The 26,393-nt window shown below is 48.2% G+C and overlaps 1 protein-coding gene and 3 non-coding genes across 4 annotated transcripts in view; all 4 read left to right on the forward strand.

Annotated features, from left to right (window-relative positions):
- Positions 1 to 26,393, forward strand: part of LOC125464768 (protein spinster homolog 3-like) — a 135,785-nt gene that overhangs the window by 33,910 nt on the left and 75,482 nt on the right. Inside the window, exon 6 of the mRNA XM_048557573.1 lies at positions 2,167 to 2,309. Within this exon, the coding sequence (XP_048413530.1) occupies positions 2,167 to 2,309 (143 nt within the window). The remainder of the gene's footprint in view (positions 1 to 2,166; positions 2,310 to 26,393) is intronic.
- On the forward strand, positions 7,608 to 7,726 carry LOC125464809 (5S ribosomal RNA). Its single transcript, XR_007250096.2, has one exon. It is a non-coding gene; the product is annotated as a 5S ribosomal RNA (ribosomal RNA).
- Positions 11,118 to 11,236, forward strand: LOC132211046 (5S ribosomal RNA). Its single transcript, XR_009447353.1, has one exon. It is a non-coding gene; the product is annotated as a 5S ribosomal RNA (ribosomal RNA).
- Positions 20,775 to 20,893, forward strand: LOC125464810 (5S ribosomal RNA). Its single transcript, XR_007250097.2, has one exon. It is a non-coding gene; the product is annotated as a 5S ribosomal RNA (ribosomal RNA).

Here is a 26,393-nt window from a genome sequence, read left to right on the forward strand (position 1 = left end):
TTAATTGCTATTCTTGAGGGCTGGAAATTGGCTAACTTTACTTTGGCCTGGCCTGCATGTGACTCCTATCCAACACAAGCACAAGCCATCTGTTCAAGCATAACAAAGGGTGGGCAACAACCGTTGACCATGCCTGAGATGCCCACATTTTGTGAAAGAATAAAGAAAAAGACTGAACTTCTACAGCCCTCTGTGGAAGTGAATCCCAGAGGTTGCCACCCTCCGGGTGAAGAAGTTCTTCCTCATCCCTGTCCTGCTTCATTCTGAGACTGTGCCTCCTGATTCTAGAAATCCTAATCTCCATGCCTCCCACATCCTTCCTGTATCTAGCCCTTTAAAAATTTGGTAACTTTCAATAAGGTTACCTCCCATTCTTCTAAACTGCAGGCCTCAATCCCTCCTCATCGGGCAGTGCTGCCATCCCTGGAAATAGTCTGATGACTCTCTGCTGAACTGTCTCTATGGCATGCATGTCCTCCCTTAGATAGGGTGACCTAAACTACAGAGTCATACAGCACAGAAACAGACACTTTTGCAGAACCTATTGATGCTGACCGGATTTCCTAAACTAAACAATTCCCATTTTCCTGTGTTTTGCCCATATCCCTCTAAACCATGTACCTATCCAAATATCTTTTCAATATTGTAATTTTACCAGCTTCTAACACTTCCTCTGGCAGCTTGTACCATACATGCATCACCTTCTGTGTGAAAAAGTTGCCCCTCAGGTCCCTTTTAAATCCTTCCCCTCTTCTGTTAAACCTGTCCCCTCTAGTTTTGGACTCCCCCACTCTGGGGAAAAGGCCTTGGCTATTCACCCTATCCATTCCCCTGATGATTTTATAAATGTCTGTAAGGTCATAGCGAGTTTTGAGAAGATTTGTAGTTCAGGTTGAGGTTCTGGATGTGAGTTTGCTGGCTGAGCTGGAAGGTTAGTTTTCAGACGTTTCGTCACCATTCTAGGTAACATCATCAGTGAGCCTCCGATGAAGCGCTGGTGTTATGTCCCGCTTTCTATTTTGTAAGGTCATCCCTCAGCCCCTGATCCTCGAGGGAAAACAGTACCAGCCCATTCAGCCTCTCCTTGTAACTCAAACCTTACAGTCTCAGTTACTGCGTTATAAATCTTTTCTGAACCCTTTCAATTTTAACAACATCCTTCTTGTAGCTGTGGGAGAAGTGCACACAATATTCCAAAAGTGGCCCAACCAATGTCCTGTACAGCCGCAACATGACCTCCCAACTCCTATACTCAATGCACTGACTCTCTCTCCTTCTGCTGTCATTTCCATTAATGACAAACGTAGAAACTGGGAGAGACGTGACATCTAGTATAAGGGATATGATGTAGTGTCACATGATCTTGCTCACTCCAGCAGCCTGGCAGTAAGATGAAGCCATAATGAGATGTTTCACAGATAACATTAGTGCTTCCCTTCCCTCGTCATATTCTGCGGCTGTAGAATTAGATCAAGAATGTTGGCTGCTGATTTGCTGTTGATTATTTTCTTTATTGTCAGCAAAGCCTTGAGGAAATGGATGTGGGTTGTATGAAAAATGAAACCATTCCTTATGTGAACTGTTTGCTGTAAGGGTGCCCCAACATTGAGGGATACAGTCAACATTGTGTCTGCCTTCTCTTCTGCAAGCATGCAGTGCTTATAAGCCTTACAGCTGGTTAACACTGAGCTGGGGCCTAATGTGGTGCAGCTACAGTCCTAAAACAGTCAAATGGAACAGGCTTCTATGGGTATGTTCATGTAAAAGTGTGCTACATGTTGTCTGTTCAATGCCACATACATTGTCTTCTAAGTGAGACTAGCAAAACAGGAATGAGGAAAACTGAGTGAATTGGGTTTCGATTCTGCTTTTAGGTTTGTGGGAGCAACAGAAAGTTACCCAAGCAATGATACTCATTCTGCTCCATCTCTCGTGGTAGCTAGTCTGCGGCAAACTGGACTGTAAACTTGAGACAAAACTCCTGGGAGCACTTTCTGGGATACTTGTGCACCAGGCATCACTCCAGGTTTAAATCACCTTCGCAGAAATATCCTGCTCTACCTGTTATTGTAGATTTAAAAATAACAGTCATTGACACTTAGTTCTGATTTGGTTTGGTTTGAAATATTTAAATTGGCAACACATTCGGTTTGCTCAATTCCCCAGGTGACCCCGTGTGTAGGACTGGTGGTCGTCATCTTGCTGATTCTATTTGTTCCAAACCCTCCACGAGGAGCCTCTGAACAGCACACAGACTCACCCGAATCCAGCACCTCCTTGCTGCAGGATCTCAAATACCTCTTCACAAAGTAGGTTCTCCAGTGTATTATTCGGAACAGTGGTGTTGGGAGGGGGTTGCATTTTTAATTTCAGCATTGCCAGAGGCACTATACAAGTGCAGGTCGCTGTTGTGGCTGGGAATCAGCTATGCCTAATCACTTAGGGGCTGCTAATGTCCGAGTTGGGATATAAAAAACACTGCCTGTGCCAAATGCGAAATCATAAAGTGTTCCAGCACATTCTGGCTATTCCACTGCTTCCAGCCTCAGCTTATAGTTCTCTCCACACAAACCACTTAATCTAATGAGAGATAATGGGAACTGCAGATGCTGGAGAATCCAAGATAATGAAATGTGAGGCTGGATGAACACAGCAGGCCCAGCAGCATCTCAGGAGCACAAAAGCTGACGTTTCGGGCCTAGACCTGATGAAGGGTCTAGGTCCGAAACGTCAGCTTTTGTGCTCCTGAGATGCTGCTTGGCCTGCTGTGTTCATCCAGCCTCACATTTCATCATCCACTTAATCTAATACCCAGTCCTGCTCACCACTGTCCTCTCACAACTCCTCTTCTTTTTTAAACCCCTCTCATTCATGCTCTTTTTGCATCCTGCTCAACATCTGTCTCCAACACCCTTTAATTCTTAACCAACTAATATTCTTTGAGCAAGTGCTCATTGACTCTGTGTCATCAACTTCCAGCCGAGAATTCAATAATGTGGCCATTCTTTGTGTAAAAACAAACCTTTTGTAGCCAGCAATGTGCCACAAGGATTGGTGCTGGGTCCATTGCTTTTCTGTCATTTGTAAAAATGATTAGTAAGGTTAGTGAGTTTGCAGATGACACCAGAAAAGGAAGTGTAGTGTACAGTGAAGAAGGTTATTCTGAGGGTACAACGGGATCTTGATCCGATGGGCCAATGGGCTGAGGAGTGGTAGATGGATTTTAATTTAGATAAATGTGACCTGTTGCATTTTGAGAATGGAAATCAGGGCAGGACTAATACACTTCATGGTAAGGTCCTGGGGAGTGTTGCCGAACAAAGAAACCTCTCAGTTGCTGGTTCATAGTTCTTTGAAAGTGGAGTTGCAGGGAGACAGGATAGTGAAGAAGGCATTTGGTAATGGCCTCCCTTTATTTGTCAGTGCATTGGTTAGGCCATTTTTGGAATATTGCATGCAATTCTGGTCTCCCTGCTCTAGGAAAGATGTTGTCAAACTTGAAAGGGTTCAGAAAAGCATTATGAGGATGTTGCCAGGGTTGGAGAGTTTGAGCTATAGGGAGAGGCTGGGGCGATATTCCCTGGAGCGTGGGAGGCTGAGGGGTGACTTTATAGAGGTTTATAAAATCATGAGGGGCATGGATGTGGTGAATAGACAAGGTCTTTTCCCCAGGGTAGGGGAGTCCAAAACTAGAGGGCATAGGTTTAAGGTGAGAGGGGAAAAGATTTTAAAAAGGACCTAAGGGGCAACTTTTTCACACAGAGGGTGGTGCGTGTATGGAACGAGCTGCCAAAGGAAGTGGTGGAGGCTGGTACAATTATGACATTTAAAAGGCTTCTGGATGGGTATGTGAATAGGAAGGGTTTAGAGAGATATGAACCAAATGCTGGCAAATGGGATTAGGTTAATTTAGGGTATCTTGTTGGCATGGACGAATTGGGTCTGAGGATCTGTTTTGGTGCTGTATGACCCGATGACGCTATTCTCCTGTCCAGTTTTTACGACCAGCCAAAATCTGAGCATGGATATTATTGCCTAAACAAGGAAACAACCTTGAACAATGTCTCCTCTATGTTGGTGAGACCAAACATTTTGCCAAGCACCTTCACCTGGGGCGTAACGGCCAACCTAATCTCCCAGTCACTGCCCATTTCAACTCCCTATCCCACGCCCCCTTGAACATGTCCGTCCTCAGCCTCCTCCAGTGTTGCAGCGACTCACAACGCACATTTGAAGAACAACACCTTATCTTCCACCTGGGCACCCTACAGCCCAAAGGACTTAACATTGAGTTCTCCAATTTCAAATAACCTTCCCACCCAGCCTCTGCCTCCCCTTCCAGCCCCACTTCCTCCCTTCCATTCCACCTTCTGACCCTCCCTTCCAGCCGCCAACCAGAGTCATCCTTCCCATCGACCAACCAGGTCATGCCTATCACCAGTGCCCACCTATCACCACCATTTTTCCTCCATCCACTCTACCTGCAGCTCCCCCAACCCCCACATTCAGTCCTGGAGAAGGTTAATACCCAAAACGTTGACTACTCCTTTCCTCCCATTGCTGCCTGGCCTGCTGAGTTCTTCCAGCCTTGCACAATTCACCCTGTTAGAGTCCTTCATAATCCTCATCATCACTATCAGGTCACCATGAATCCTGTCTAGGCAAAAGCCTTAACTTCTAATTTCTTATAACCCATTCATGTCATTTTGGCAAGTCTACACCTCCCTTTTCCCATTGCTTTAATGGGGAGGGCCAAACAATAAATTTTTAAAAAATGTTCAAGAGATATAGCCGTCTGTGACTGGATCAGCATTTTTTGCCTAACGTGACCTGATCTCATAACCACACTGTTTATATAGATAAAAGAAAAGGTTCTGAGGAAGATTCACTGAACCGCAAACTCTGCTTTCTCTTCGCAGGTACTGCCGGACTTGCTGAGTTTCTCCGGCAATTTCTATTTTGTGTTTATAAGCCTGATTGATACTGCAGCCAAGGCAAAGTTGGGTACAAACTTTACCGGGACTAGAACATGAGAGAGCAATTGAGATGCATTGGAAGAGTCAAGTCTCAAAGTGATAGAGGCATGGATGAAGGTTTATTAATAAAGGCTGAGCAGCAGATGAGGTGAGGCAGAGTGAAGCTGACGCATTGATACGGAGGTGAAATTGAGCACTCTTACTGTTGGCTCAAATCTGATGTCGTAGAACATAGAACACAGAACAGCACAGCACAGTACAGGCCCTTTGGCCCACGATGTTGTCCTCACCTATTATCCTACTAAGATCAATTTACCCTGCATACTGTACATTTTACTATCCTCCATGTGCCTACCCAAGAATCGCTTAAAAGTCTCTAAAGTGTCTGACTCCACTACCACTGCCGGCAGCTCATTCAACACGCCCACCACTCTCTGTGTGAAGAACCTATCTCTGACATCTTCCCTATGCCTTCCTCCAATCACCTTAAAATTATGTCCCCTTGTAATAGTCATTTCTGGCCTGGGAAAAAGTCTTTGACTATCCTTTCTATCTACCATTTCTTCATTTTGTAAACCTCTATCAAGTCACCTCTCATCCTTCTTCGCTGCAATGAAAAAAAACCCTAGCTCCCCCAACCTTACCTCATAAGACCTGCCCTCCAGTCCAGGCAGCATCCTGGTAAACTTCCTCTGCATCCTCTCTGAAGCTTCCACATTTTTCCTGTAATGAGGTGACGGGAATTGAACACAATACAATATTCCAAGTCATCTTCTCAATTTAGGCTCAAATTTCCGACCAACCCTCAAAGCAACTTGGCCTAATCTGAGGCCATTGCCAGGGAGAGGGATAGAGTTGGCACTTAGGCTGTGCTGTGTGGAAAGGCGAATGCAGACTTCAGGATTCCCAGTGATTATTTGGAAGAAATTTCTGCCCATCTGATTATTAGATGTCAGACAAACTGCCTACTGTTTTTGCATCAGGAGATACGAGTGCTGCTGGTGAGCTCTAAAGGAGAAAGATGAATTGAAATGGAAAGCTACCAGGAAAAAAGGCAAACTGAGTTGCTCCAGGCTGCAGTTCACAGGATTCTCCGTTCTCTCTTCCCACCTCAGCTGAAAAACAGGCCCGTACAAAAACTGCCTACCCTGCCACTTTGCCCTTGGAGGTATTGGTAGGGCAGGTGTATTATTGGCTCAGGATGAGACTTTTGCTGCAGCCTGGGGAGGATGTCCCACCTCTGAGACCTGCAGGACAATCTGATTGGCCGGAGGCTGTGTGTTCCCAGCAGCACCAGCGATGAGCAGTAGCCACTCTCTGGAATGAAGTCTATGCCCGAGGAAGAGGGCATCTTCGTGCATGCACTAAAGCTGTGTCCAAGGTGGTTTGGGCTTTGTCCAGTGTGGGTGAGGAGGATGGCAGGCTGGGGCTAGGGCCTGGATGAATACACTGGGGCACAGAGGACCCCAAAAGGTACCCCATGCCCCCTTTATGCCTTGCATGACACCAATCCACAGTGTAAAAGCTACCAGGCTTGGCCTCAGTGAGCCAATAGTGGAGGGCATAGGATGAGACACATCTGTGGCCATTTTTTTTGGTCACCAGTAAACCAAAGAGTGAGAGGGACTTCCAATGCGACACGTTGCTTTCATCCCATCTCTTTAAATTGGCAGACAGGTCGGGGGTCAGCAGTTGTATTACTTTTACAATGTTCCCCTGCCAAATGACCGGTGGAGAGGAGGAAGGGGAGGAGGAGGGAGAGCAGGAGGGGAAGGATTGAGGGAGGCGGAGGGTGAGCGGGCTGGGCATCATGAAATTCTGACCCTAATGTATTCCAAGTCTTGCTCACGTTGGAGAAGCTATCTTTTATCCGTGTCCCTTTCTCTCAATATCTCTCCATCAACACGACCATGTACAAATAATAACATTTGCCAAGTGGCCTGTGGTGCAACTTTCCAAATGATTGTTGAAATTGTTGCTAACTGCACTTGATACATTTCGTTGCTCTGTATTCTGTCTTTCTTCAAAAATTTTCTAGACGAGAACAAGGGCGAATATTAATGTCGATGGGCCCTGATGAGGTTCAAGTGTGCAGTCATTTCACCCTCTATTATAGATGAGCAGTTCACCTACAATAAAAATAAGATGAGCAAAATGCAGAATAAGTTAGTACCAGTTCTGTGTGCCATTAAGGAGTCAGAAATGCAAGGAGCAAGTGCTGATGGCTGTATGAGTTTGAAAATCCTGATCTTGGAAACTAAGCGTACTCAGGCCTGGCTAGTACTTGCTGAGGAGACCGTGAGTTATTGAGAGAATTTGTTAATGGAGGGGGATGATGGATTTTTGGTGTTGTGAGGTTTGCAGGATGATGCAGTTAAGGACAGAATGAGATGAGCCATGATGATGTTGAATGTGTTTGTGGTGTGTGATTTGTGAGAGTGTGTTGTTATGGAGAGTGTAAGAGTTATAGTCAGTGTCTGTGAGAGCAGAGAGAAGGAGAAAAGGTTGTAGAGCAAGAGGAAAGGAATAGTGCGCTATAAATTTGTGGCTCCAGTGAAATGGTGCAAAGCACAGAAGAGAATGAAAACTGGGGTATGTGTCTACAAGGAGTCAGAAATGCAGACTACATGTGCCTACAGCCATACTAGTCTGAAAACGCCCGATCTCGTCTGATCTCGGAAGCTAAGCAGATTCAGGCCTGGTTAGTACTTGGATGGGAGACTGCCTGGGAATACCAGGTGCTGTAGGCTTTTGCAGCCACCAGAGGCTGCCCGCAGCCCTGCACTCTGATGCTCCCATTCATGAAGCCACCAATGTCCTTTTAACTGCGTGCTCATTTGCTCCGTCTGCCTGTGTCTTTCACTTTTGCTTTGTGCAGTCAAAGCTGCGCTTTCCCTACAATAGCTTGTTCTCCTTTGCATGATGTCCTCTGCTGTATTTGCATTCTGTCGTTTTCTTCAGGATGACTGTGTCCTTTGTGCCTGGAATGTCGCACGTCACTCGTCAGATGCTGAAGCAGTGCTCCACAAGTACAATGGGATGTCGGACGGTATCCAGACTTGGGCTGACAAGTGACAAGTAATGTTGGCGCCCCACAGTTGCCAGGAAATGATCATCTCCAATAAGAGACCATCTCAGCACCCCACCCCTGATATTGAATGTTGTTACCAGCAGTATTCATGTAAGGCCTGGTCTGTTCCAACGTTATACCGTCATCACTAGTGGGCTGTGGGGTTCACTGGCTGGACCAGCATTTCTTGCCCATCCGTGGTTGCCGTCGAGAAGGTGGTAGTGTGCTGCCTTCTTCAGCCTCTGCGGTCCTTGTGCTGTGGGTGACCCACATCACCCTGAGGGAAGAAATTCCATGATTTTGACTCAGCAAAAGTGAAAGAATGGTGAAATATTTCCAAGTCAGGATTTTGAGTAGCTTGGAGGGGATCTTGAAGGTGGTGGTGTTCCCATGTATACGCTGCCCCTGTCCTTCTGGATGGAAGCGGTCGTAGGTTTGGACTGTGCTCTATGTGGGTTTTTGGTAAGTTTCTGCAGTGCACTTGTTTGACTGTACACGCTGCTGCGACTGAGCGTCGGTGGTGTAGGGAGTGGATGTTTGTGGATGTCGTGGCGATCAGGCGCACTGCTTTGTCCTGGATGATGTCAGCCTCCTTGAGTGCACTCATCCAGGCGAGCGGAGAGTATTCCATCACGCTCCTGCGTGGACAGCCGTTGGGGTGACAGGAGGTGAGTTACTCGCTGCAGTATTGCTAGCCTCTGATCTGGTACCCCCCACCGCGGATGTTGATACTGGGGGATTATGCTTCCTCAGTCTGTCTTGAAATCATTTTTAATTCCGCAAAAGCACACAATTCTGTGAACTTGGTCGCTGAGACCACATATTGACCAGCAGAGTGTTTTTTTCCCTTCACGTTGAACGTCTGTCATTCATCAGCGACATTCACCTAGGTGTCAAAGTGGGATTTCAAAGCTTTTGAATTTTCTGTAGTGTCTGTTTTGTGCTCGTCGGCAAAGTTTATGGTGATGACAGTTTGAACGAGTCCCTTTCCGATCACAACAAGAGTGCGGCGGTGTGTTGCTGCTGTAGCTTGTTAAAGAAATGGTAGCTTATAATTTTGCCGTTGCGCGTGGGCAGATTGCCCGTTTGCTTCATATCGCCATGGAACTGGGAGGGGAAGATGTGCAGCCATTGTACCTCTCACAGTGTTTCAGCTTTGGGCAGTTTCCTTTGTGATTCAGTTGCCTGTTGCAGCCTTGACAGCTGGGAACATTGCTGTGTCTCTCTCCGTTAGTAGTTGTGTGTTTTTTTTTGTACAGCTCATGAGTACCTAGGACCAGCTTCACGTCTGACAGCATGCTGTGAGATCGGCAGATAGCAGTTCATTGTGAATTGCATAGGGCCATAGAGCCACACAGCATGGCAACAGAGCCTTTGGGCCAAATTGTCCACGCTGACCAGGTGTTTTTAACTAAACCAGTCGCACTTGCTTTCATTTGGCCTGTATCCCTCCACGACTTTCATATCCACGTACCTGACCGAATGTCTTTGAAACGTTGTGATTGTACCTGACTTTAGCACTTGCTCTGGCAGCTTGTTCCATGTGCACGCCACGATGGGTATGAAAAAGTTAGCCGTCAGGTCAGTTTTAAACCTTTCTGCTTTCACCGTAAACGTACGCTGTCCAATTTTGGACCCCCCTGTCCTGGGGAAAAGACCCTGGCTGTTCACCTTATGTATGCCCCTGTTGATTTACTGAACCTTTGTAAGGTCGCCTTTCAACCTTCAACGCTTCAGGGAAAACTGTCCCAGCCTATGCGGCCTGTGCGTAGAATTCAAAGCCTCCAGTGCCGGCAACATTGTTGTAAAGCTTTTCTGTAGACTTTGTAGTTTAATATTATCCTTGCAGTTGAAGTGCTGTTAAGATGGTTGTCTGCAGCATGAGTACCTGATAGATGCAGCCAAGAGCCTGACAGCAAGCAAAGAAAGAAAGACGCTTTGCACTTGATCGTACTTGAATCCGAATGTCGTCTCGAAGCCAAGTTTCTACGTTGTATTCCCGCACGGCTATTGATCCTCGTATCTCACTGACCTTATTCACTGCGCTGTGTGTTTTGCATTTGTGCTTTAGAGAGCTGTTGTTGTGTTCCTGATAGTAGCTGTTTACTTGCTGCTGTCTCAAATGGAACTATCCCCTTCTCCAGTGCGAAGCAACACTCTCCCGTTATTCACCGAGATGCTTTCAGTTTGTCTGAGGTGGTGCCCGTTTTCAGCTGTCACTAAGCAGCACCTCGATGGAGGGGCAAGCTGAAGCTGGCCAGTGTGCTGTGCGAGTGTGTAAGTGGGTGAGCGTGCGCGGGTGTATTAGTGTGAGCTGTGTTAAGAGAGGGCGGAGGAGTTGCTGCGTAATGTTGTGATCTTGTGTCTGTAATGGAGAGCTTGCTGGGTTGGTGGGTAGGACCAGCAAGACACGGAAAGAGGGTTGTGGCGTTTGTAAAAGTTGTTTGCGAACACAGGAGAAAAGACATGTTGAGAAAGCACGTGGACTCGTGGCAAAAGAGCCCGGGGTGGTCTGTGAGCAGAATTGGCCAGAGTGTCCGGGAGAAAAAGCCGCCTCCCGAGGGTGGGCACTGTCCGTGATGTGGGAGCAGATATTTGGAGTGAATGAGTGAGGGAGGGTGTGAGTGAGTGTGTGTGTGGGTGAGGTAGTACCTGGTGCAAGAAGGGCAGATTTGAAGATGTAAGTGCGATAACGAAGAAGTCTGAAAGCAGTGGCGCCTGCTTGATGCGATTTATCCGGTGAGTTATTGAGAGAATTGTTAACGGTAGGGGTGATGTATGTTTGGTGTCGTGAGGCCGCGCGGATGGATGGAGTTAAGGCCAGAATGGGACGAGCCATGACGATGTTGAATGTGTTTGTGGTGTGTGATTTGTGAGAGTGTGTTGTTCTGGAGAGTGTAAGAGTTGTAGTCTGTGCCTGTGAGAGCGGAGAGAAGGAGAATTGGTTGTAGAGCAAGAGGAAAAGAATAGTGCGCTGTAAGTTTGTGGCTCCAGTAAAATGGTGTAAAGCACAGAAGAGAATGAAAACTGGGTTATGTGTCTTCAAGGAGTCCGAAATGCAAGAGTTGGATGCCTACGGCCATACTAGTCTGAAAGCGCCCGATCTCGTCTGATCTCGGAAGCTAAGCAGACTCAGGCCTGGTTAGTACTTGGATGGGAGACCGCCTGGGAATACCAGGTGCAGTAGGCTTTTGCAGCCACCAGAGGTTGCCCGCAGCTCTGCACTCTGACGCTGCCATTCATGAAGCCACCAAGGTCCTTTTAACTGCTTGCTCATTCGCTCTGTCTGCCTGTGTCTTTCACTTTTGCTTTGTGCAGTCAAAGCTGCGCTTTCCCTACAATAGCTTGTTCTCCTTTGCATGATGTCCTCTGCGGTATTTGCATTCTGTCATTTTCTTCAGGATGACTGTGTCCTTTGTGCCTGGACTGTCGCACGTCGCTCGTCAGATGCTGAAGCAGTGCTCCACAAGTACAATGGGTTGTAGGACGGTATCCAGACTCGGGCTGACAAGTGACAAGTAACATTGGCGCCCCACAGTTGCCAGGAAATGATCATCTCCAATAAGAGACCATCTCAACACCCCACCCCTGATATTGAATGTTGTTACCAGCAGTATTCATGTAAGGCCTGGTCTGTTCCAACGTTATACCGTCATCACTAGTGGGACATGGGGGCCACTGGCTGGACCAGCATTTCTTGCCCATCCGTGGTTGCCGTCGAGAAGGTGGGAGTGCGCTGCCTTCTTCAGCCTCTGCAGTACATGTGCTGTGGGTGACCCACATCACCCTGAGGGAGGAAATACCATGATTTTGATTCAGCAAAATGAAGGAACGGTGAAATATTTCCAAGTCAGGATTTTGAGTAGCTTGGAGGGGATCTTGAAGGTGGTGGTGTTCCCATGTATATGCTGCCCCCGGCCTTCTAGATGGAAGTGGTCGTAAATTTGGAATGTGCTGTATGTGGATTTTTGGTGCGTTTCTGCAGTGCATTTTGGTGAGAGTACACACTGCTGTGACTAAGCATGAGCGGTGGTGGTAGTGGAAGTTTGTGGATGCCGTGGCGATCAAGCGGGCTGCTTTTGTTCTGGATGGTGTCAGCCTTCTTGAGTGTTGTTGGGGCCACAGTCATCTAAGGCGAGTAGGGAGTATTCCATCATGTTCCTGATTGGACAGCCTTTGGGGTGACAGGAAGTGAGTTGCTCGCTGCAGTATTCCCAGCCTCTGTTCTGTTCTTGCTGACGCGATATTTGTGTGGCTAGTCCAGTTCATTTCTGGTCAATGGTACCCCCCACTGCAGATATTGACACTGGGGGATTATGCCTCCTCAGTCTGTCTTGAAATCAACTTTTAATTCCACAAAAGCACAGGATTCTGTGAACTTGGTTGCTGAGACCACATATTGACCAGTGGAGTGTTTTTCCCTTTGCGTTGAATGTCTGTCATTCATCAGTGACATTCACCTGGCTGTCAAAGTGGGCTTTCAAGGCTTTTGAATTTTCTGTAGTAGCAAAGTGTGAAGCTGGATGAACACAGCAGGCCAAGCAGCATCTCAGGAGCACAAAAACTGACGTTTTGGGCCTAGACCCATCATCAGAGAAGGGGATGGGGAGAGGGTTCTGAAATAAATAGGGAGCGAGTGGCAGGCGGACCGAAGAGGGATAGAGGAGAAGATAGGTGGAGAGGAGAGTGTCGGCGGAGAGGTCGGGAGGGGATAGGTCAGCCTGGGGAGGAAGAACAGGACAAGGAGGTGGGATGAGGTTAGTACTTGGGAAATGGAGGTGCAGCTTGAGGTGGGAGGAGGGGATAGGTGAGAGGAAGAACAGGTTAGGGAGGCAGGGATGAGCTTGGCTGGTTTTGAGATGCAGTGGGGGAATGGGAGGAGCTGGGCTGGTTTTGGGATGCAGTGGGGGGAGGGGAGATTTTGAAGCTTGTGACGTCCACATTGATACCATTGGGCTGCAGGGTTCCCAAGCGGAATATGAGTTTCTGTTCCTGCAACCTTCGGGTGGCATCATTGTGGCACTGCAGGAGGCCCATGATGGACATGTCGTCTCAGGAATGGGAGGGGGAGTTGAAATGGTTCGCGACTGGGAGGTGCAGTTGTTTGTTGCGAACCGAGCATAGGTGTTCTGCAAAGCGGTCCCCAAGCCTCCGCTTGGTTTCCCCAATGTAGAGGAGGCCACAACGGGTGGGAGGAGGTGTATTCTAGGTATCTGTGGGAGTCGGTGGGCTTGAAATGGACGTCACGTTCTAGCTGGTTGCCTGAGATGGAGACAGAGAGGTCCAGGAAGGTGAGGGATGTGTTAGAGATGTCCCAGGTGAACTTGAGGTTAGGGTGGAAGGTGTTGGTGAAGTGGATGAACTGTTGGAGCTCGTCTTGGGAGCAAGAGGCGGCTCCGATACAGTCATCACTGTAACGGAGGAAGAGGTGGGGTTTGGGGCCTATGTAGGTGTGGAAGAGGGACTGTTCCATGTAACCTACAAAGAGGCAGGCATGGCTTGGGCCCATGCAGGTACCCATGGCCACCCCCTTTGTCTGTAGGAAGTGGGAGGAATTGAAAGAGAAGTTGTTGAGGGTGCGGACGAGTTCGGCTAGGCGGATGAGGATGTTTGTGGAGGGTGACTGGTCGGGTCTGCGGGACAGGTAGCAGCGGAGGGCCTTGAGGCCATTTGCATCGGGAATGCAGGTGTATAGGGACTGGACGTCCATGGTGAAAATGAGGTGTTGAGGACCAGGGAATTGGAAGTTCTGAAGGAGGTGGAGGGTGTGGGTGGTGTCACAGACGTAGGTGGGGAGTTCCTTGATCAAGGGGATGAAAATGGAGTCCAGATAGGTGGAGATGAGTTTGGTGGGGCAGGAGCAGGTGGAGACAATGGGTCAACCAGGGCAGTCAGGTTTGCGGATTTTGGGAAGGAGATAGAAGCGGGCAGTGTGGGGTTGGGGAACAATAAGGTTGGAGACTGTGGGTGGGAGGTCACCTGAGGTGATGAGGTCATGGATGGTATTGGAGATGATGGTTTGGTGCTTGGGGGTGGGGTCATGATCGGTCCATCTCCCCCTTTCTCCCTATTTATTTCAGAACCCTCTCTCTGATGAAGGGTCTAGGCCCGAAACGTCAGCTTTTGTGCTCCTGAGATGCTGCTTGGCCTGCTGTGTTCATCCAGCTTCACACTTTGTTATCTTGGATTCTCCAGCATCTGCAGTTCCCATTATCTCTGAATTTGCTGACAAGCAGAAAACAGAGACTGCAGAAAAGTTTACGGTAATGACAGTTTGAAATAGCCCCTTTCTGATCACAACAAGAGTGTAGCAGTGTGTTGCTGCTCGGGCTTGTTAAACAAATGGTAGCTTGTAATTTTGCCGTTGCGCATGGGAAGCCAGCGGTCTTTTCTTCAGCAGAGAGTGGCGGGAGCTGGGCGGTAGTGAAGTTGGAGCAGAGAGGCAGTTGGAAAGGTGAGTGACCGTTATTTAAGCACTTACCTCGAAGCCCCAGGTCGTACACAATAGGACCTCCGTCCCTCCCTCCTCCTCGAACCAAATTTAATGTCCACAGACTCGCAGCAGGAAGAGCGGGAGGGTTGATCAGAGGCCTACAAGTGGGTGAGTCTCTGCTTTAAAGATGAGTAAATACCTATCTTGACCGGCGGAGCCCTCCATTCCTGTTCCAGCAGCAGAAAGAGCGGGAGCTCTAGCCGAGAAGGACTCTCGTGTGTTGTTAAGGTACGGCTTTTCAATTTATATCCTTGTGTATTGTGTAATTGATTAAATTTAATTGCTTAATTGAAAAAGAGTGCAGCAGAGAAGTACTAGAAAACATTTAATACATAAATTGTAAAAGTTAACTAAATAAGCGGGAGGGGGAGGATCCAGTTGTTGTGGTCCACGTTGGGACTAACGACATGGGCAAAGCCAGGGTAGAGGACCTGTTCAGGGATTATGAAACACTAAGAAAGAAATTGAAGTACAGTTCCTCAAGGGTCATAATCTCCGGATTACTGCCTGAGCCACGTGCTAATTGCCACAGGGAAAAGAAAGTTAGGGAAGTAAACACTTGGCTAAGGGATTGGTGTGGGAAAGAGGGATTTCATTTCATGGGGCATTGGCATCAGTTTTGGAACCGGGGGATCTGTACCGTTGGGACGGTCTCCACCTGAACCGAGGTGGAACCAGTGTTATAGCGAAAAGGATAAATAGGGTGGTCAGTAGGATTTTAAACTTCTGAGTCGGGGGGAAGGGAAAGTGAAAGAGACAGGGAGTGTGGAGTTAAATGGAAAGATAAGCAACAGGATATCATGTGTACAGGTGGATTTAAGCTCGAGGCAGACTAGGAATACAGCAAAAAAGAAGGATATCTTAAGACATCTTGGGATTTCCAACCTCTCTAATAATGATAAGAAAGTTAGCATTAAGGCACTTTATCTAAATGCGCGTAGTATTCGCAACAAAGTAGATGAATTAACAGCACAAATCCTCTTGAATGATTATGATGTGGTAGGCATCACAGAGACATAGTTGCAGGGAGTTCAGGACTGGCAGTTAAACATCCAAGGATTCACAACATATCGAAAAGACAGGGAGGTGGGTAGAGGGGTGGGGTTGCCTTGTTAGTTAAGAATGAAATTAAAGCTACGGCACTGAATGACAGGGTCAGAAGATGTGGAGTCTGTGTGGGTGGAATTGAGGAACCACAAAGGCAAAAAAACTATAATGGGAGATATGTACAGACCTCCTAACAATGATCAAGACCAGGGGCGCAAGATGCACCGAGAAATAGATAGGGCATGTCAGAAAGGCAAGATCATGGTGATCATGGGGGACTTCAATATGCAGGTGGACTGGGTGAATAATGTTGCCGGTGGATCCAAAGAAAAGGAATTCATGGAATGTTTGCAGGATGGCTTTTTGGAACAGCTTATGATGGAGCCCACAAGGGAGCAGGCTATTCTGGACTTAGTGCTATATAATGAGTCAGACATTAAAAAAGACCTTAAAGTAAGGGAACACTTAGGAGGCAGCGACCATAATATGGCCGAGTTCAGTCTGCAGTTTGGAAGAGAGAAGGCAAAATCGGATTTAATGGTGTTACAGTTAAATAAAGGTAATTACAGGGGCATGAGAGAGGAATTGACAAAAATGACTGGAAACAGAGCCTAGTGGGGAAGACAGTAGAGCAACAATGGCAGGAGTTTCTGGGTGTAATTGACGATACAGTACAGAGGTTCATCCCAAAGAAAAGAAAGATTATCCGGAGTGGGATTAGACAGCCATGGCTGACAAAGGAAGTCAGGAAATATATCAACGAAAAAGAGACAGCCTATAAAGTGGCCAAGAGCACTGGGAAATCAGAAGATTGGGAAGGCTACAAAAATAAACAGAGGATAACAAAGAGAGAAATAAGGAAGGAGAGGATCAAATATGAAGGTAGGCTAGCTAGTAATATTAGAAATGATAGTAAAAGCTTCTTTCAATACATAAGAAACAAACAAGAGGCAAAAGTAGATATTGGACCGCTCCAAATTGATGCTGGAAGGCTAGTGATGGGAGATAAGAAAATAGCTGAAGAACTTAATAAGTACTTTGCGTCAGTCTTCACAGTGGAAGACATGAGTAGTATGCCAACAATTAGGGAGAGCCAGGGGGCAGAGTTGAGTATGGTAGGCATTACAAAAGAGAAAGTGCTAGAAAAGCTAAAAGGTCTAAAAATTGATAAATCTCCTGGCCCCGATGGGCTACATCCTACAGTTCTGAGGGAGGTGGCTGAGGAAATAGCGGAGGCTTTGGTCGTGATCTTTCAAAAGTCAGTGGAGTCTGGGAAAGTCCCAGATGATTGGAAAATTGCTGTTGTAACCCCCTTGTTTAAGAAAGGATCAAGGCAAAAGATGGAAAATTATAGGCCGATTAGCCTAACCTCGGTTGTTGGTAAAATTCTAGAATCCATTGTCAAGGATGAGATTTCTAAATTCCTGGAAGTGCAGGATCAGATTAGAACAAGTCAGCATGGATTTAGTAAGGGGAGGTCGTACCTGACAAACCTGTTAGAATTCTTTGAAGAGGTAACAAGTATGTTAGACCAGGGAAACCCAGTGGATGTTATCTGTCCAGACGTCCAAAAGGCCTTTGATACGGTGCCTCATGGGTGGCTGCTGAGCAAGGTGAGGGCCCATGGTGTTCGAGGTGAGCTACTGGCTTGGATTGAGGATTGGCTGTCTGACAGAAGGCAGAGAGTTGGGATAAAAGGCTGTTTGTCAGAATGGCAACGGTGACGAGTAGTGTTCTGCAGGGTACAGTGTTGGGGCCACAGCTGTTCACCTTATACATTAATGACTTGGATGAAGGGACTGGGGGCATTCTGGCAAAGTTTGCCGATGATACAAAGATAGGTGGACAGGCAGGTAGTACTGAAGAGGTGGGGAAGCTGCAGAAAGATTTAGACAGCTTAGGAGAGTGGTCCAGGAAATGGCTGATGAAACTCAATGTGAGTAAATGTGAGGTTTTGCACGTTGGAAAAAAGAATACAGGCATGGACTATTTTCTAAATGGTGAGCAAATTTGCAAAGCAGAAGTACATAGGGATCTGGGATTGTTAGGCCTGGATTCTCTAAAGGTTAACTTGCAGGTAGAGTCTGTAATTAAGAGTACTGAAAGGGTGTTCAGATAAGTGGGGTATGGATGCTAGGGCAGAAACCATAACCACTCTCCCCTACATCGAAGACATTTCCGAAATGACTGCCAGACTACTCGGACCTCTTGGCATCAGGGTAGCCCACAAACCCACCAACACACTAAAACAGCAGCTAATGAACTTAAAAGACCCTATACAGACAACAAATAAAACGAACGTCATCTACAAAATACCTTGCAAGAACTGTGACAAACACTACATTGGACAAACTGGCAGAAAGCTAGCCACCAGGATACATGAACATCAACTAGCCACAAACGACATGACCCACTATCACTCGTATCCTTACATACAGATAAGGAAGGACACCACTTTGATTGGGACAACACATCCATCCTAGGACAAGCCAAACACAGACATGCACGAGAATTCCTAGAAGCATGGCATTCCAATGGGAACTCCATCAACAGACACATTGATTTGGAGCCAATCTACCATCCCCTGAGAAAAAGAACAGGAAATGACATCACCAACACAGGAAATGACATCACCAACCCAAGGAAACCTAACCAGATAAATAGAAAGCGGGACATAACACCAGCGCTTCGTCGGAGGCTCACTGATGATGTTACCTAGAATGGTGACGAAACGTCTGAAAACTAACCTTCCAGCAAACTCACATCCAGAACCTCAACCTGAGCTACAAATCTTCTCAAAACTCGCTATCTAATAGAAACTTACAAGATAATGTATGGATTAGAAGGGGTGGACGCGAGGAAGTTGTTTCCGTTAGGCGGGGAGACGAGGACCCGTGGGCACAGCCTTAAAATTGGAGGGGGTAAATTTAAAACTGAAATGAGACGACATTTCTTCAACCAGAGAGCGGTGGGCTTGTGGAATTCATTGCCATGGACTGCAGTGGAGGCTGGGATGTTGGCTGCCTTCAAGGCAGAGATGGAGAAATTCTTGATCTCAGAAGGAATCAAGGGCTACTGGGAGAGTGCAGGGAAGTGGAGTTGAAATACCCATCAGCCATGATTTAAATGGCGGAGTGGACTTGATGGGCTGAATGGCCTTACTTCCACTCCTATGTCTTATGGTCTTATAGTCTTTTTGCCCGTTTGCTTCATATCGCCATGGAACTGGGAGGGGAAGATGTGCAGCCGTTGTACCTCTCACAGTGTTTCAGCTTTGGGCAGTTTCCTTTGTGATTCAGTTGCCTGTTGCAGCCTTGACAGCTGGGAACATTGCTGTGTCTCTCTCTGTTAGTAGTCGTGCGTTTTTTTTGTACAGATCATGAGTACCTAGGACCAGCTTCACGTCTGACAGCATGCTGTGAGATCGGCAGAAAGCAGTTCATTGTGAATTGCATAGGGTCATAGAGCCACACAGCATGGCAACAGAGCCTTTGGGCCAAATTGTCCACGCTGACCAGGTGTTTTTAACTAAACCAGTCGCACTTGCTTTCATTTGGCCCGTATCCCTCCAAGTCTTTCGTATCCACGTACCTGACCGAATGTCTTTGAAACGTTGTGATTGTACCTGACTTTAGCACTTGCTCTGGCAGCTTGTTCATGTGCACGCCACTATGGGTATGAAAAAGTTAGCCGTCAGGTCAGTTTTAAACCTTTCTGCTTTCACCGTAAACGTACGCTGTCCAATTTTGGACCCCGCTGTCCTGGGGAAAAGACCCTGGCTGTTCACCTTATGTATGCCCCTGTTGATTTACTGAACCTTTGCAAGGTCGCCTTTCAACCTTCAACGCTTCAGGGAAGACTGTCCCAGCCTATGCGGCCTGTGCGTAGAATTCAAAGCCTCCAGTGCCGGCAACATTGTTGTAAAGCTTTTCTGTAGACTTTGTAGTTTAATATTATCCTTGCAGTTGAAGTGCTGTTAAGATGGTTGTCTGCAGCATGAGTACCTGATAGATGCAGCCAAGAGCCTGACAGCAAGCAAAGAAAGAAAGACGCTTTGCACTTGATCGTACTTGAATCCGAATGCCGTCTCGAAGCCAAGTTTCTACGTTGTATTCCCGCACGGCTGTTGATCCTCGTATCTCACTGACCTTATTCACTGCGCTGTGTGTTTTGCATTTGTGCTTTAGAGAGCTGTTGTTGTGTTCCTGATAGTAGCTGTTTACTTGCTGCTGTCTCAAATGGAACTATCCCCTTCTCCAGTGCGAAGCAACACTCTCCCGTTATTCACCGAGATGCTTTCAGTTTGTCTGAGGTGGTGCCCGTTTTCAGCTGGCAATAAGCAGCACCTCGATGGAGGGGCAAGCTGAAGCTGGCCAGTGTGCTGTGCGAGTGTGTAAGTGGGTGAGCGTGCGCGGGTGTATTAGTGCGAGCTGTGTTAAGAGAGGGCGGAGGAGTTGCTGCGTAATGTTGTGATCTTGTGTCTGTAATGGAGAGCTTGCTGGGTTGGTGGGTAGGACCAGCAAGACACGGAAAGAGGGTTGTGGCGTTTGTAAAAGTTGTTTGCGAACACAGGAGAAAAGACATGTTGAGAAAGCACGTGGACTCGTGGCAAAAGAGCCCGGGGTGGTCTGTGAGCTGAATTGGCCAGTGTGGCTGGGAGTAAAAACTGCCTCCCGAGGGTGGGCACTGTCAGTGATAAGGGAGCAGATAGTTGGAGTGAATGAGTGAGTGAGGGAGGGTGTGAGTGAGTGTGTGTGTGGGTGAGACTGTAGCTGGTGCAAGAAGGGCAGATTTGAAGATGTGCGTGAGATAATGAAGAAGGCTGAAAGCAGTGGGGCCTTGTTGATGAGATTTATCCCGTGAGTTATTGAGGGAATTTGTTATGGAGGGGGATGATGGATTTTTGGTGTTGTGAGGCTGTTCAGATGATGGAGTTAATGCCAGAATGGGACGAGCCATGACGATGTTGAATGTGTTTGTGGTGTGTGATTTGTGAGAGTGTGTTGTTCTGGGCAGTGTAAGAGTTGTAGTTTGTGTCTGTGAGAGCAGAGGGAAGGAGAATAGGTTGTAGAGCAAGAGGAAAAGAATAGTGCGCTGTAAGTTTGTGGCTCCAGTGAAATACTGCAGTGCATAGAGAATGAAAATTTGGGCATGTGTCTCCAAGATGTCAGAAATGCTGGCAGTCAGCGCCTACGGCCATACTAGCCTGAAAGCGCCCGATCTCGTCTGATCTCGGAAGCTAAGCAGACTCAGGCCTGGTTAGTACTTGGATGGGAGACCGCCTGGGAATACCAGGTGCTGTAGGCTTTTGCAGCCACCAGAGGCTGCCCGCAGGTCTGCGCACTCACACTCCCATTCATCAAGCCGCCGAGGTGCTGTTCACTGCTTGCTCGTTCGCTCCGTCTTGCTGTCTCTTTCACTTTTGCTTCATGCACTCAAAGCTGTAGTATTCATACAATAGCTTGTTCTCCTTTGCATGATATCCTCCGCTGTATTTGCATTCGATCTTTTCTTCATGATGATTGTGTCCTTTGTGCCTGGACTGTTGCACGTCGCTCGTCAGATGCTGAAGCAGTGCTCCACAAGTACAACGGGATGTCGGACGGTATCCAGACTTGGGCTGACAAGTGACAAGTAACGTTGGCGCCCCACAATTGCCAGGAAATGATCATCTCCTAGAAGACACCATCTGAGCACCCCACCCCTGATAATGAATGGTGTTACCAGCAGTATTCATGTAACGCCTGTTCTAACATGATACTGTAATCACTAGTCGGGTGTTGGGGTCACTGGCTGGACCAGCATTTCTTGCCCATTCCTAGTGGCCCTGGAGGAGGTGGTAGTGAGCTGCCTTCTTCAGCCTCTGCAGTACATGTGCTGTGGGTGACCCACATCACCCTGAGGGAAGAAATTCCATGATTTTGACTCAGCAAAAGTGAAGGAAGGGTGAAATATTTCCAAGTCAGGATTGTGAGTGGCTTGGAGGGGATCTCGAAGGTGGTGGTGTTCCCATGTATACGCTGCCCCTGTCCTTCCGGATGGAAGCGGTCGTAGGTTTGGAATGTGCTGTATGTGAATTTTTGGTGAGTTTCTGCAGTGCATTTGTTTGACTGTACACGCTGCTGCTTCTGAGCGTCAGTGGTGTAGGAAGTGGATATTTGTGGATGTCGTGGCGATCAAGCGCGCTGCTTTGTCCCGGATGGTGTCAGCCTTCTTGAGTGCACTCATCCAGGCAAGTGGGGAGTATTCCATCACGCTCCTGAGTGGACAGCTGTTGGGGTGACAGGAGGAGAGTTACTCGCTGCAGTATTGCTAGCCTCTGATCTGTTCTTGTTGACATGATATTTATATGGCTAACCCAGTTCATTTCTGGGCGATGGTACCCCCCACCATGGATGTTGATACTGGGGGATTATGCCTCCTCAGTCTGACTTGAAATCATTTTTAATTCTGCAAAAGCACAGGATTCTGTGAACTTGGTCGCTGAGACCACATATTGACCAGCAGAGTGTTTTTTTTCCCTTCGCGTTGAACGTCTGTCATTCATCAGCGACATTCACCTAGGTGTCAAAGTGGGATTTCAAAGCTTTTGAATTTTCTGTAGTAGCAAAGTGTGAAGCTGGATGAACACAGCAGGAAAAACAGCATCTCAGGAGCACAAAAGCTGACGTTTTGGGCCCAGACCCATCATCAGAGACGGGGATGGGGTGAGGCTTCTGGAATAAATAGGGAGAGAGGAGGAGGCGGACTGAAGATGGAGAGAAAAGAAGATAGGTGGAGAGGAGAGTATAGGTGAGGAGGTAGGGAGGGGATAGGTCAGTCTGGGAAGGACGGACAGGTCAAGGAGGTGGGATGAGGTTAGAAGGTGGGAAATGGAGGTGCAGCTTGAGGTGGGAGGAGGGGATAGGTGAGAGGAAGAACAGGTTAGGGAGGCGGCGATGAGCTGGGCTGGTTTTGGGATGCACTGGGGGAATGGGAGGAGCTGGGCTGGTTTTGGTATGCAGTGGGGGGAGGGGACGAGCTGGGCTGGTTTTGAGATGCAGTTGGGGAAGGGGAGATTTTGAAGCTTGTGAAGTCCACATTGATACCATTGGGCTGCAGGGTTCCCAAGCGGAATATGAGTTTCTGTTCTTGCAACCTTCGGGTGGCATCATTGTGGCACTGCAGGAGGCCCATGATGGACATGTCGTCTCAGGCATGGGAGGGGGAGTTGAAATGGTTCGCGACTGGGAGGTGCAGTTGTTTGTTGCGAACCGAGCATAGGTGTTCTGCAAAGCGGTCCCCAAGCCTCCGCTTGCTTTCCCCACTGTAGAGGAAGCCACAACAGGTATAGTGGATACAGCATACCACATTGGCAGATGTGCAGCTGAACATCTGCTTGACATGGAAAGTCATCTGGGGCCTGCGATGGGGGTGAGGGAGGCGGTGTGGGAACAATTGTAGCACTTCCTGCGGTTGCAGGGAAGGTGCCGGGTGTGGTGGGGTTGGAGGGGAGTGTGGAGCAGACAAGGGAGTCACGGAGAGAGTGGTCTCTCCGGAAGGCAGACAAGAATGGGGATGGCAAAATGTCTTGGGTGGTGGGGTCGGATTGTAGATGGCGTAAGTATCAGAGGATGATGCGTTGCATCCGGAGGTTGGTGGGGTGGTATGTGAGGACGAGGGGTATCCTCTGAGGGCAGTTATTGCGGGGGCAGGGTGTGAGGGATATATTGCAGGAAATGCGGGAGATGCGGTCAAGGGCGTTCTCGACCACTGCTGGGGGGGAGTTGCGGTCCTTGAAGAACTTGGACATCTGGGACGTGCGGGAGTGGAAAGCCTCATCCTGGGAGCAGATGGGATGGAGGCGAAGGAATTGGAAAGAGGGGTGGAATTTTTGCAGGAGGGTGGCGGGGAGGAGGTGTATTCTAGGTATCTGTGGGAGTTGGTTGGCTTGAAATGGACATCAGTTTCTAGCTGGTTGCCTGAGTTGGAGACAGAGGGGTCCAGGAAGGTGAGGGATGTGTTGGATATGGCCCAGGTGAACTTGAAGTTGTGGTGGAAGGTGTTGGTGAAGTGGATGAACTGTTGGAGCACGTCTTGGGAGCAAGAGGCGCCGCCGATATAGTCATCACTGTAACGGAGGAAGAGGTGGGGTTTGGGGCCAGTGTAGGTGCGGAAGAGGGACAAAGAGGCAGGCATAGCTTGGGCCATCTGCATGGGAAATGCAGCTGTATAGGGACTGGACGTCCATGGTGAAAATAAGGTAGGGAATTGTAAGTTCTGGAGGAGGTGGATGGCGTGGGTGGTGTCGCAGATGTAGGTGGGGAGTTCCTGGACAAAAGAGAAGAAAATGGAGTCCAGATAGGTGGAGATGAGTTTGGTGGGGCAGGAGCAGGCGGAGACAATGGGTCGACCAGGCAGTCAGGTTTGTTGATTTTGGGAAGGAGATAGAAGCGGGCTGTGCGGGGTTGGGGAACAATAAGGTTGGAGACTGTGGGTGGGAGGTCACCTGAGGTGAGGAGGTCATGGATGGTATTGGAGATTCCAAGATAATAAAATGTGAGGCTGGATGAACACAGCAGGCCAAGCAGCATCTCAGGAGCACAAAAGCTGACGTTTCGGGCCTAGACCCTTCATCAGAGAGGGGGATGGGGGGAGGGAACTGGAATAAATAGGGAGAGAGGGGGAGGCGGACCGAAGATGGAGAGCAAAGAAGATAGGTGGAGAGGGTGTAGGTGGGGAGGTAGGGAGGGGATAGGTCAGTCCAGGGAAGACGGACAGGTCAAGGAGGTGGGATGAGGTTAGTAGGTAGCTGGGGGTGCGGCTGGGGGTGGGAGGAAGGGATGGGTGAGAGGAAGAACCGGTTAGGGAGGCAGAGACAGGTTGGACTGGTTTTGGGATGCAGTGGGTGGGGGGGAAGAGCTGGGCTGGTTGTGTGGTGCAGTGGGGGGAGGGGATGAACTGGGCTGGTTTAGGGATGCAGTGGGGGAAGGGGAGATTTTGAAACTGGTGAAGTCCACATTGATACCATATGGCTGCAGGGTTACCACCTACACCCTCTCCACCTATCTTCTTTGCTCTCCATCTTCGGTCCGCCTCCCCCTCTCTCCCTATTTATTCCAGTTCCCTCCCCCCATCCCCCTCTCTGATGAAGGGTCTAGGCCCGAAACGTCAGCTTTTGTGCTCCTGAGATGCTGCTTGGCCTGCTGTGTTCATCCAGCCTCACATTTTATTATCTTGGAATCTCCAGCATCTGCAGTTCCCATTATCTCTGGTATTGGAGATGATGGTTTGGTGCTCGGGGGGTGGGGTCATGATCGGTGCGTCTCCCCCTCTCTCCCTATCTATTTCCGAACCCTCTCCCCATCCCTCTCTCTGATGAAGGGTCTAGGCCCGAAAGGTCAGCTTTTGTGCTCTGAACATGCTGCTTGGCCTGCTGTGTTCATCCAGCTTCACACTTTGTTATCTTGGATTCTCCAGCATCTGCAGCTCCCATTATCTCTGAATTTTCTACAGTCTCTGTTTTCTGCTCGCCAGCAAGGTTTGTGGTGATGACAGTTTGAACGAGTCCCTTTCCGATCACAACAAGAGTGCGGCGGTGTGTTGCTGCTGTAGCTTGTTAAAGAAATGGTAGCTTATAATTTTGCCGTTGCGCGTGGGCAGATTGCCCGTTTGCTTCATATCGCCATGGAACTGGGAGGGGAAGATGTGCAGCCGTTGTACCTCTCACAGTGTTTCAGCTTTGGGCAGTTTCCTTTGTGATTCAGTTGCCTGTTGCAGCCTTGACAGCTGGGAACATTGCTGTGTCTCTCTCTGTTAGTAGTCGTGCATTTTTTTGTACAGCTCATGAGTACCTAGGACCAGCTTCACGTCTGACAGCATGCTGTGAGATCGGCAGAAAGCAGTTCATTGTGAATTGCATAGGGTCATAGAGCCACACAGCATGGCAACAGAGCCTTTGGGCCAAATTGTCCACGCTGACCAGGTGTTTTTACCTAAACCAGTCGCACTTGCTTTCATTTGGCCCGTATCCCTCCACGTTTTTCGTATCCACGTACCTGACCGAATGTCTTTGAAACGTTGTGATTGTACCTGACTTTAGCACTTGCTCTGGCAGCTTGTTCCATGTGCACGCCACTATGGGTATGAAAACGTTAGCCGTCAGGTCAGTTTTAAACCTTTCTGCTTTCACCGTAAACGTACGCTGTCCAATTTTGGACCCCGCTGTCCTGGGGAAAAGACCCTGGCTGTTCACCTTATGTATGCCCCTGTTGATTTACTGAACCTTTGCAAGGTCGCCTTTCAACCTTCAACGCTTCAGGGAGAACTGTCCCAGCCTATGCGGACCTGTGCGTAGAATTCAAAGCCTCCAGTGCCGGCAACATTGTTGTGAAGCTTTTCTGTAGACTTTGTAGTTTAATATTATCCTTGCAGTTGAAGTGCTGTTAAGATGGTTGTCTGCAGCATGAGTACCTGATAGATGCAGCCAAGAGCCTGACAGCAAGCAAAGAAAGAAAGACGCTTTGCACTTGATCGTACTTGAATCCGAATGCCGTCTCGAAGCCAAGTTTCTACGTTGTATTCCCGCACGGCTATTGATCCTCGTATCTCACTGACCTTATTCACTGCGCTGTGTGTTTTGCATTTGTGCTTTAGAGAGCTGTTGTTGTGTTCCTGATAGTAGCTGTTTACTTGCTGCTGTCTCAAATGGAACTATCCCCTTCTCCAGTGCGAAGCAACACTCTCCCGTTATTCACCGAGATGCTTTCAGTTTGTCTGAGGTGGTGCCCATTTTCAGCTGGCAACAAGCAGCACCTCAATGGAGGGG

The sequence above is a fragment of the Stegostoma tigrinum genome, chromosome 27 (genome assembly GCF_030684315.1).
Source record: "Stegostoma tigrinum isolate sSteTig4 chromosome 27, sSteTig4.hap1, whole genome shotgun sequence".
NCBI lineage: Eukaryota > Metazoa > Chordata > Chondrichthyes > Orectolobiformes > Stegostomatidae > Stegostoma > Stegostoma tigrinum.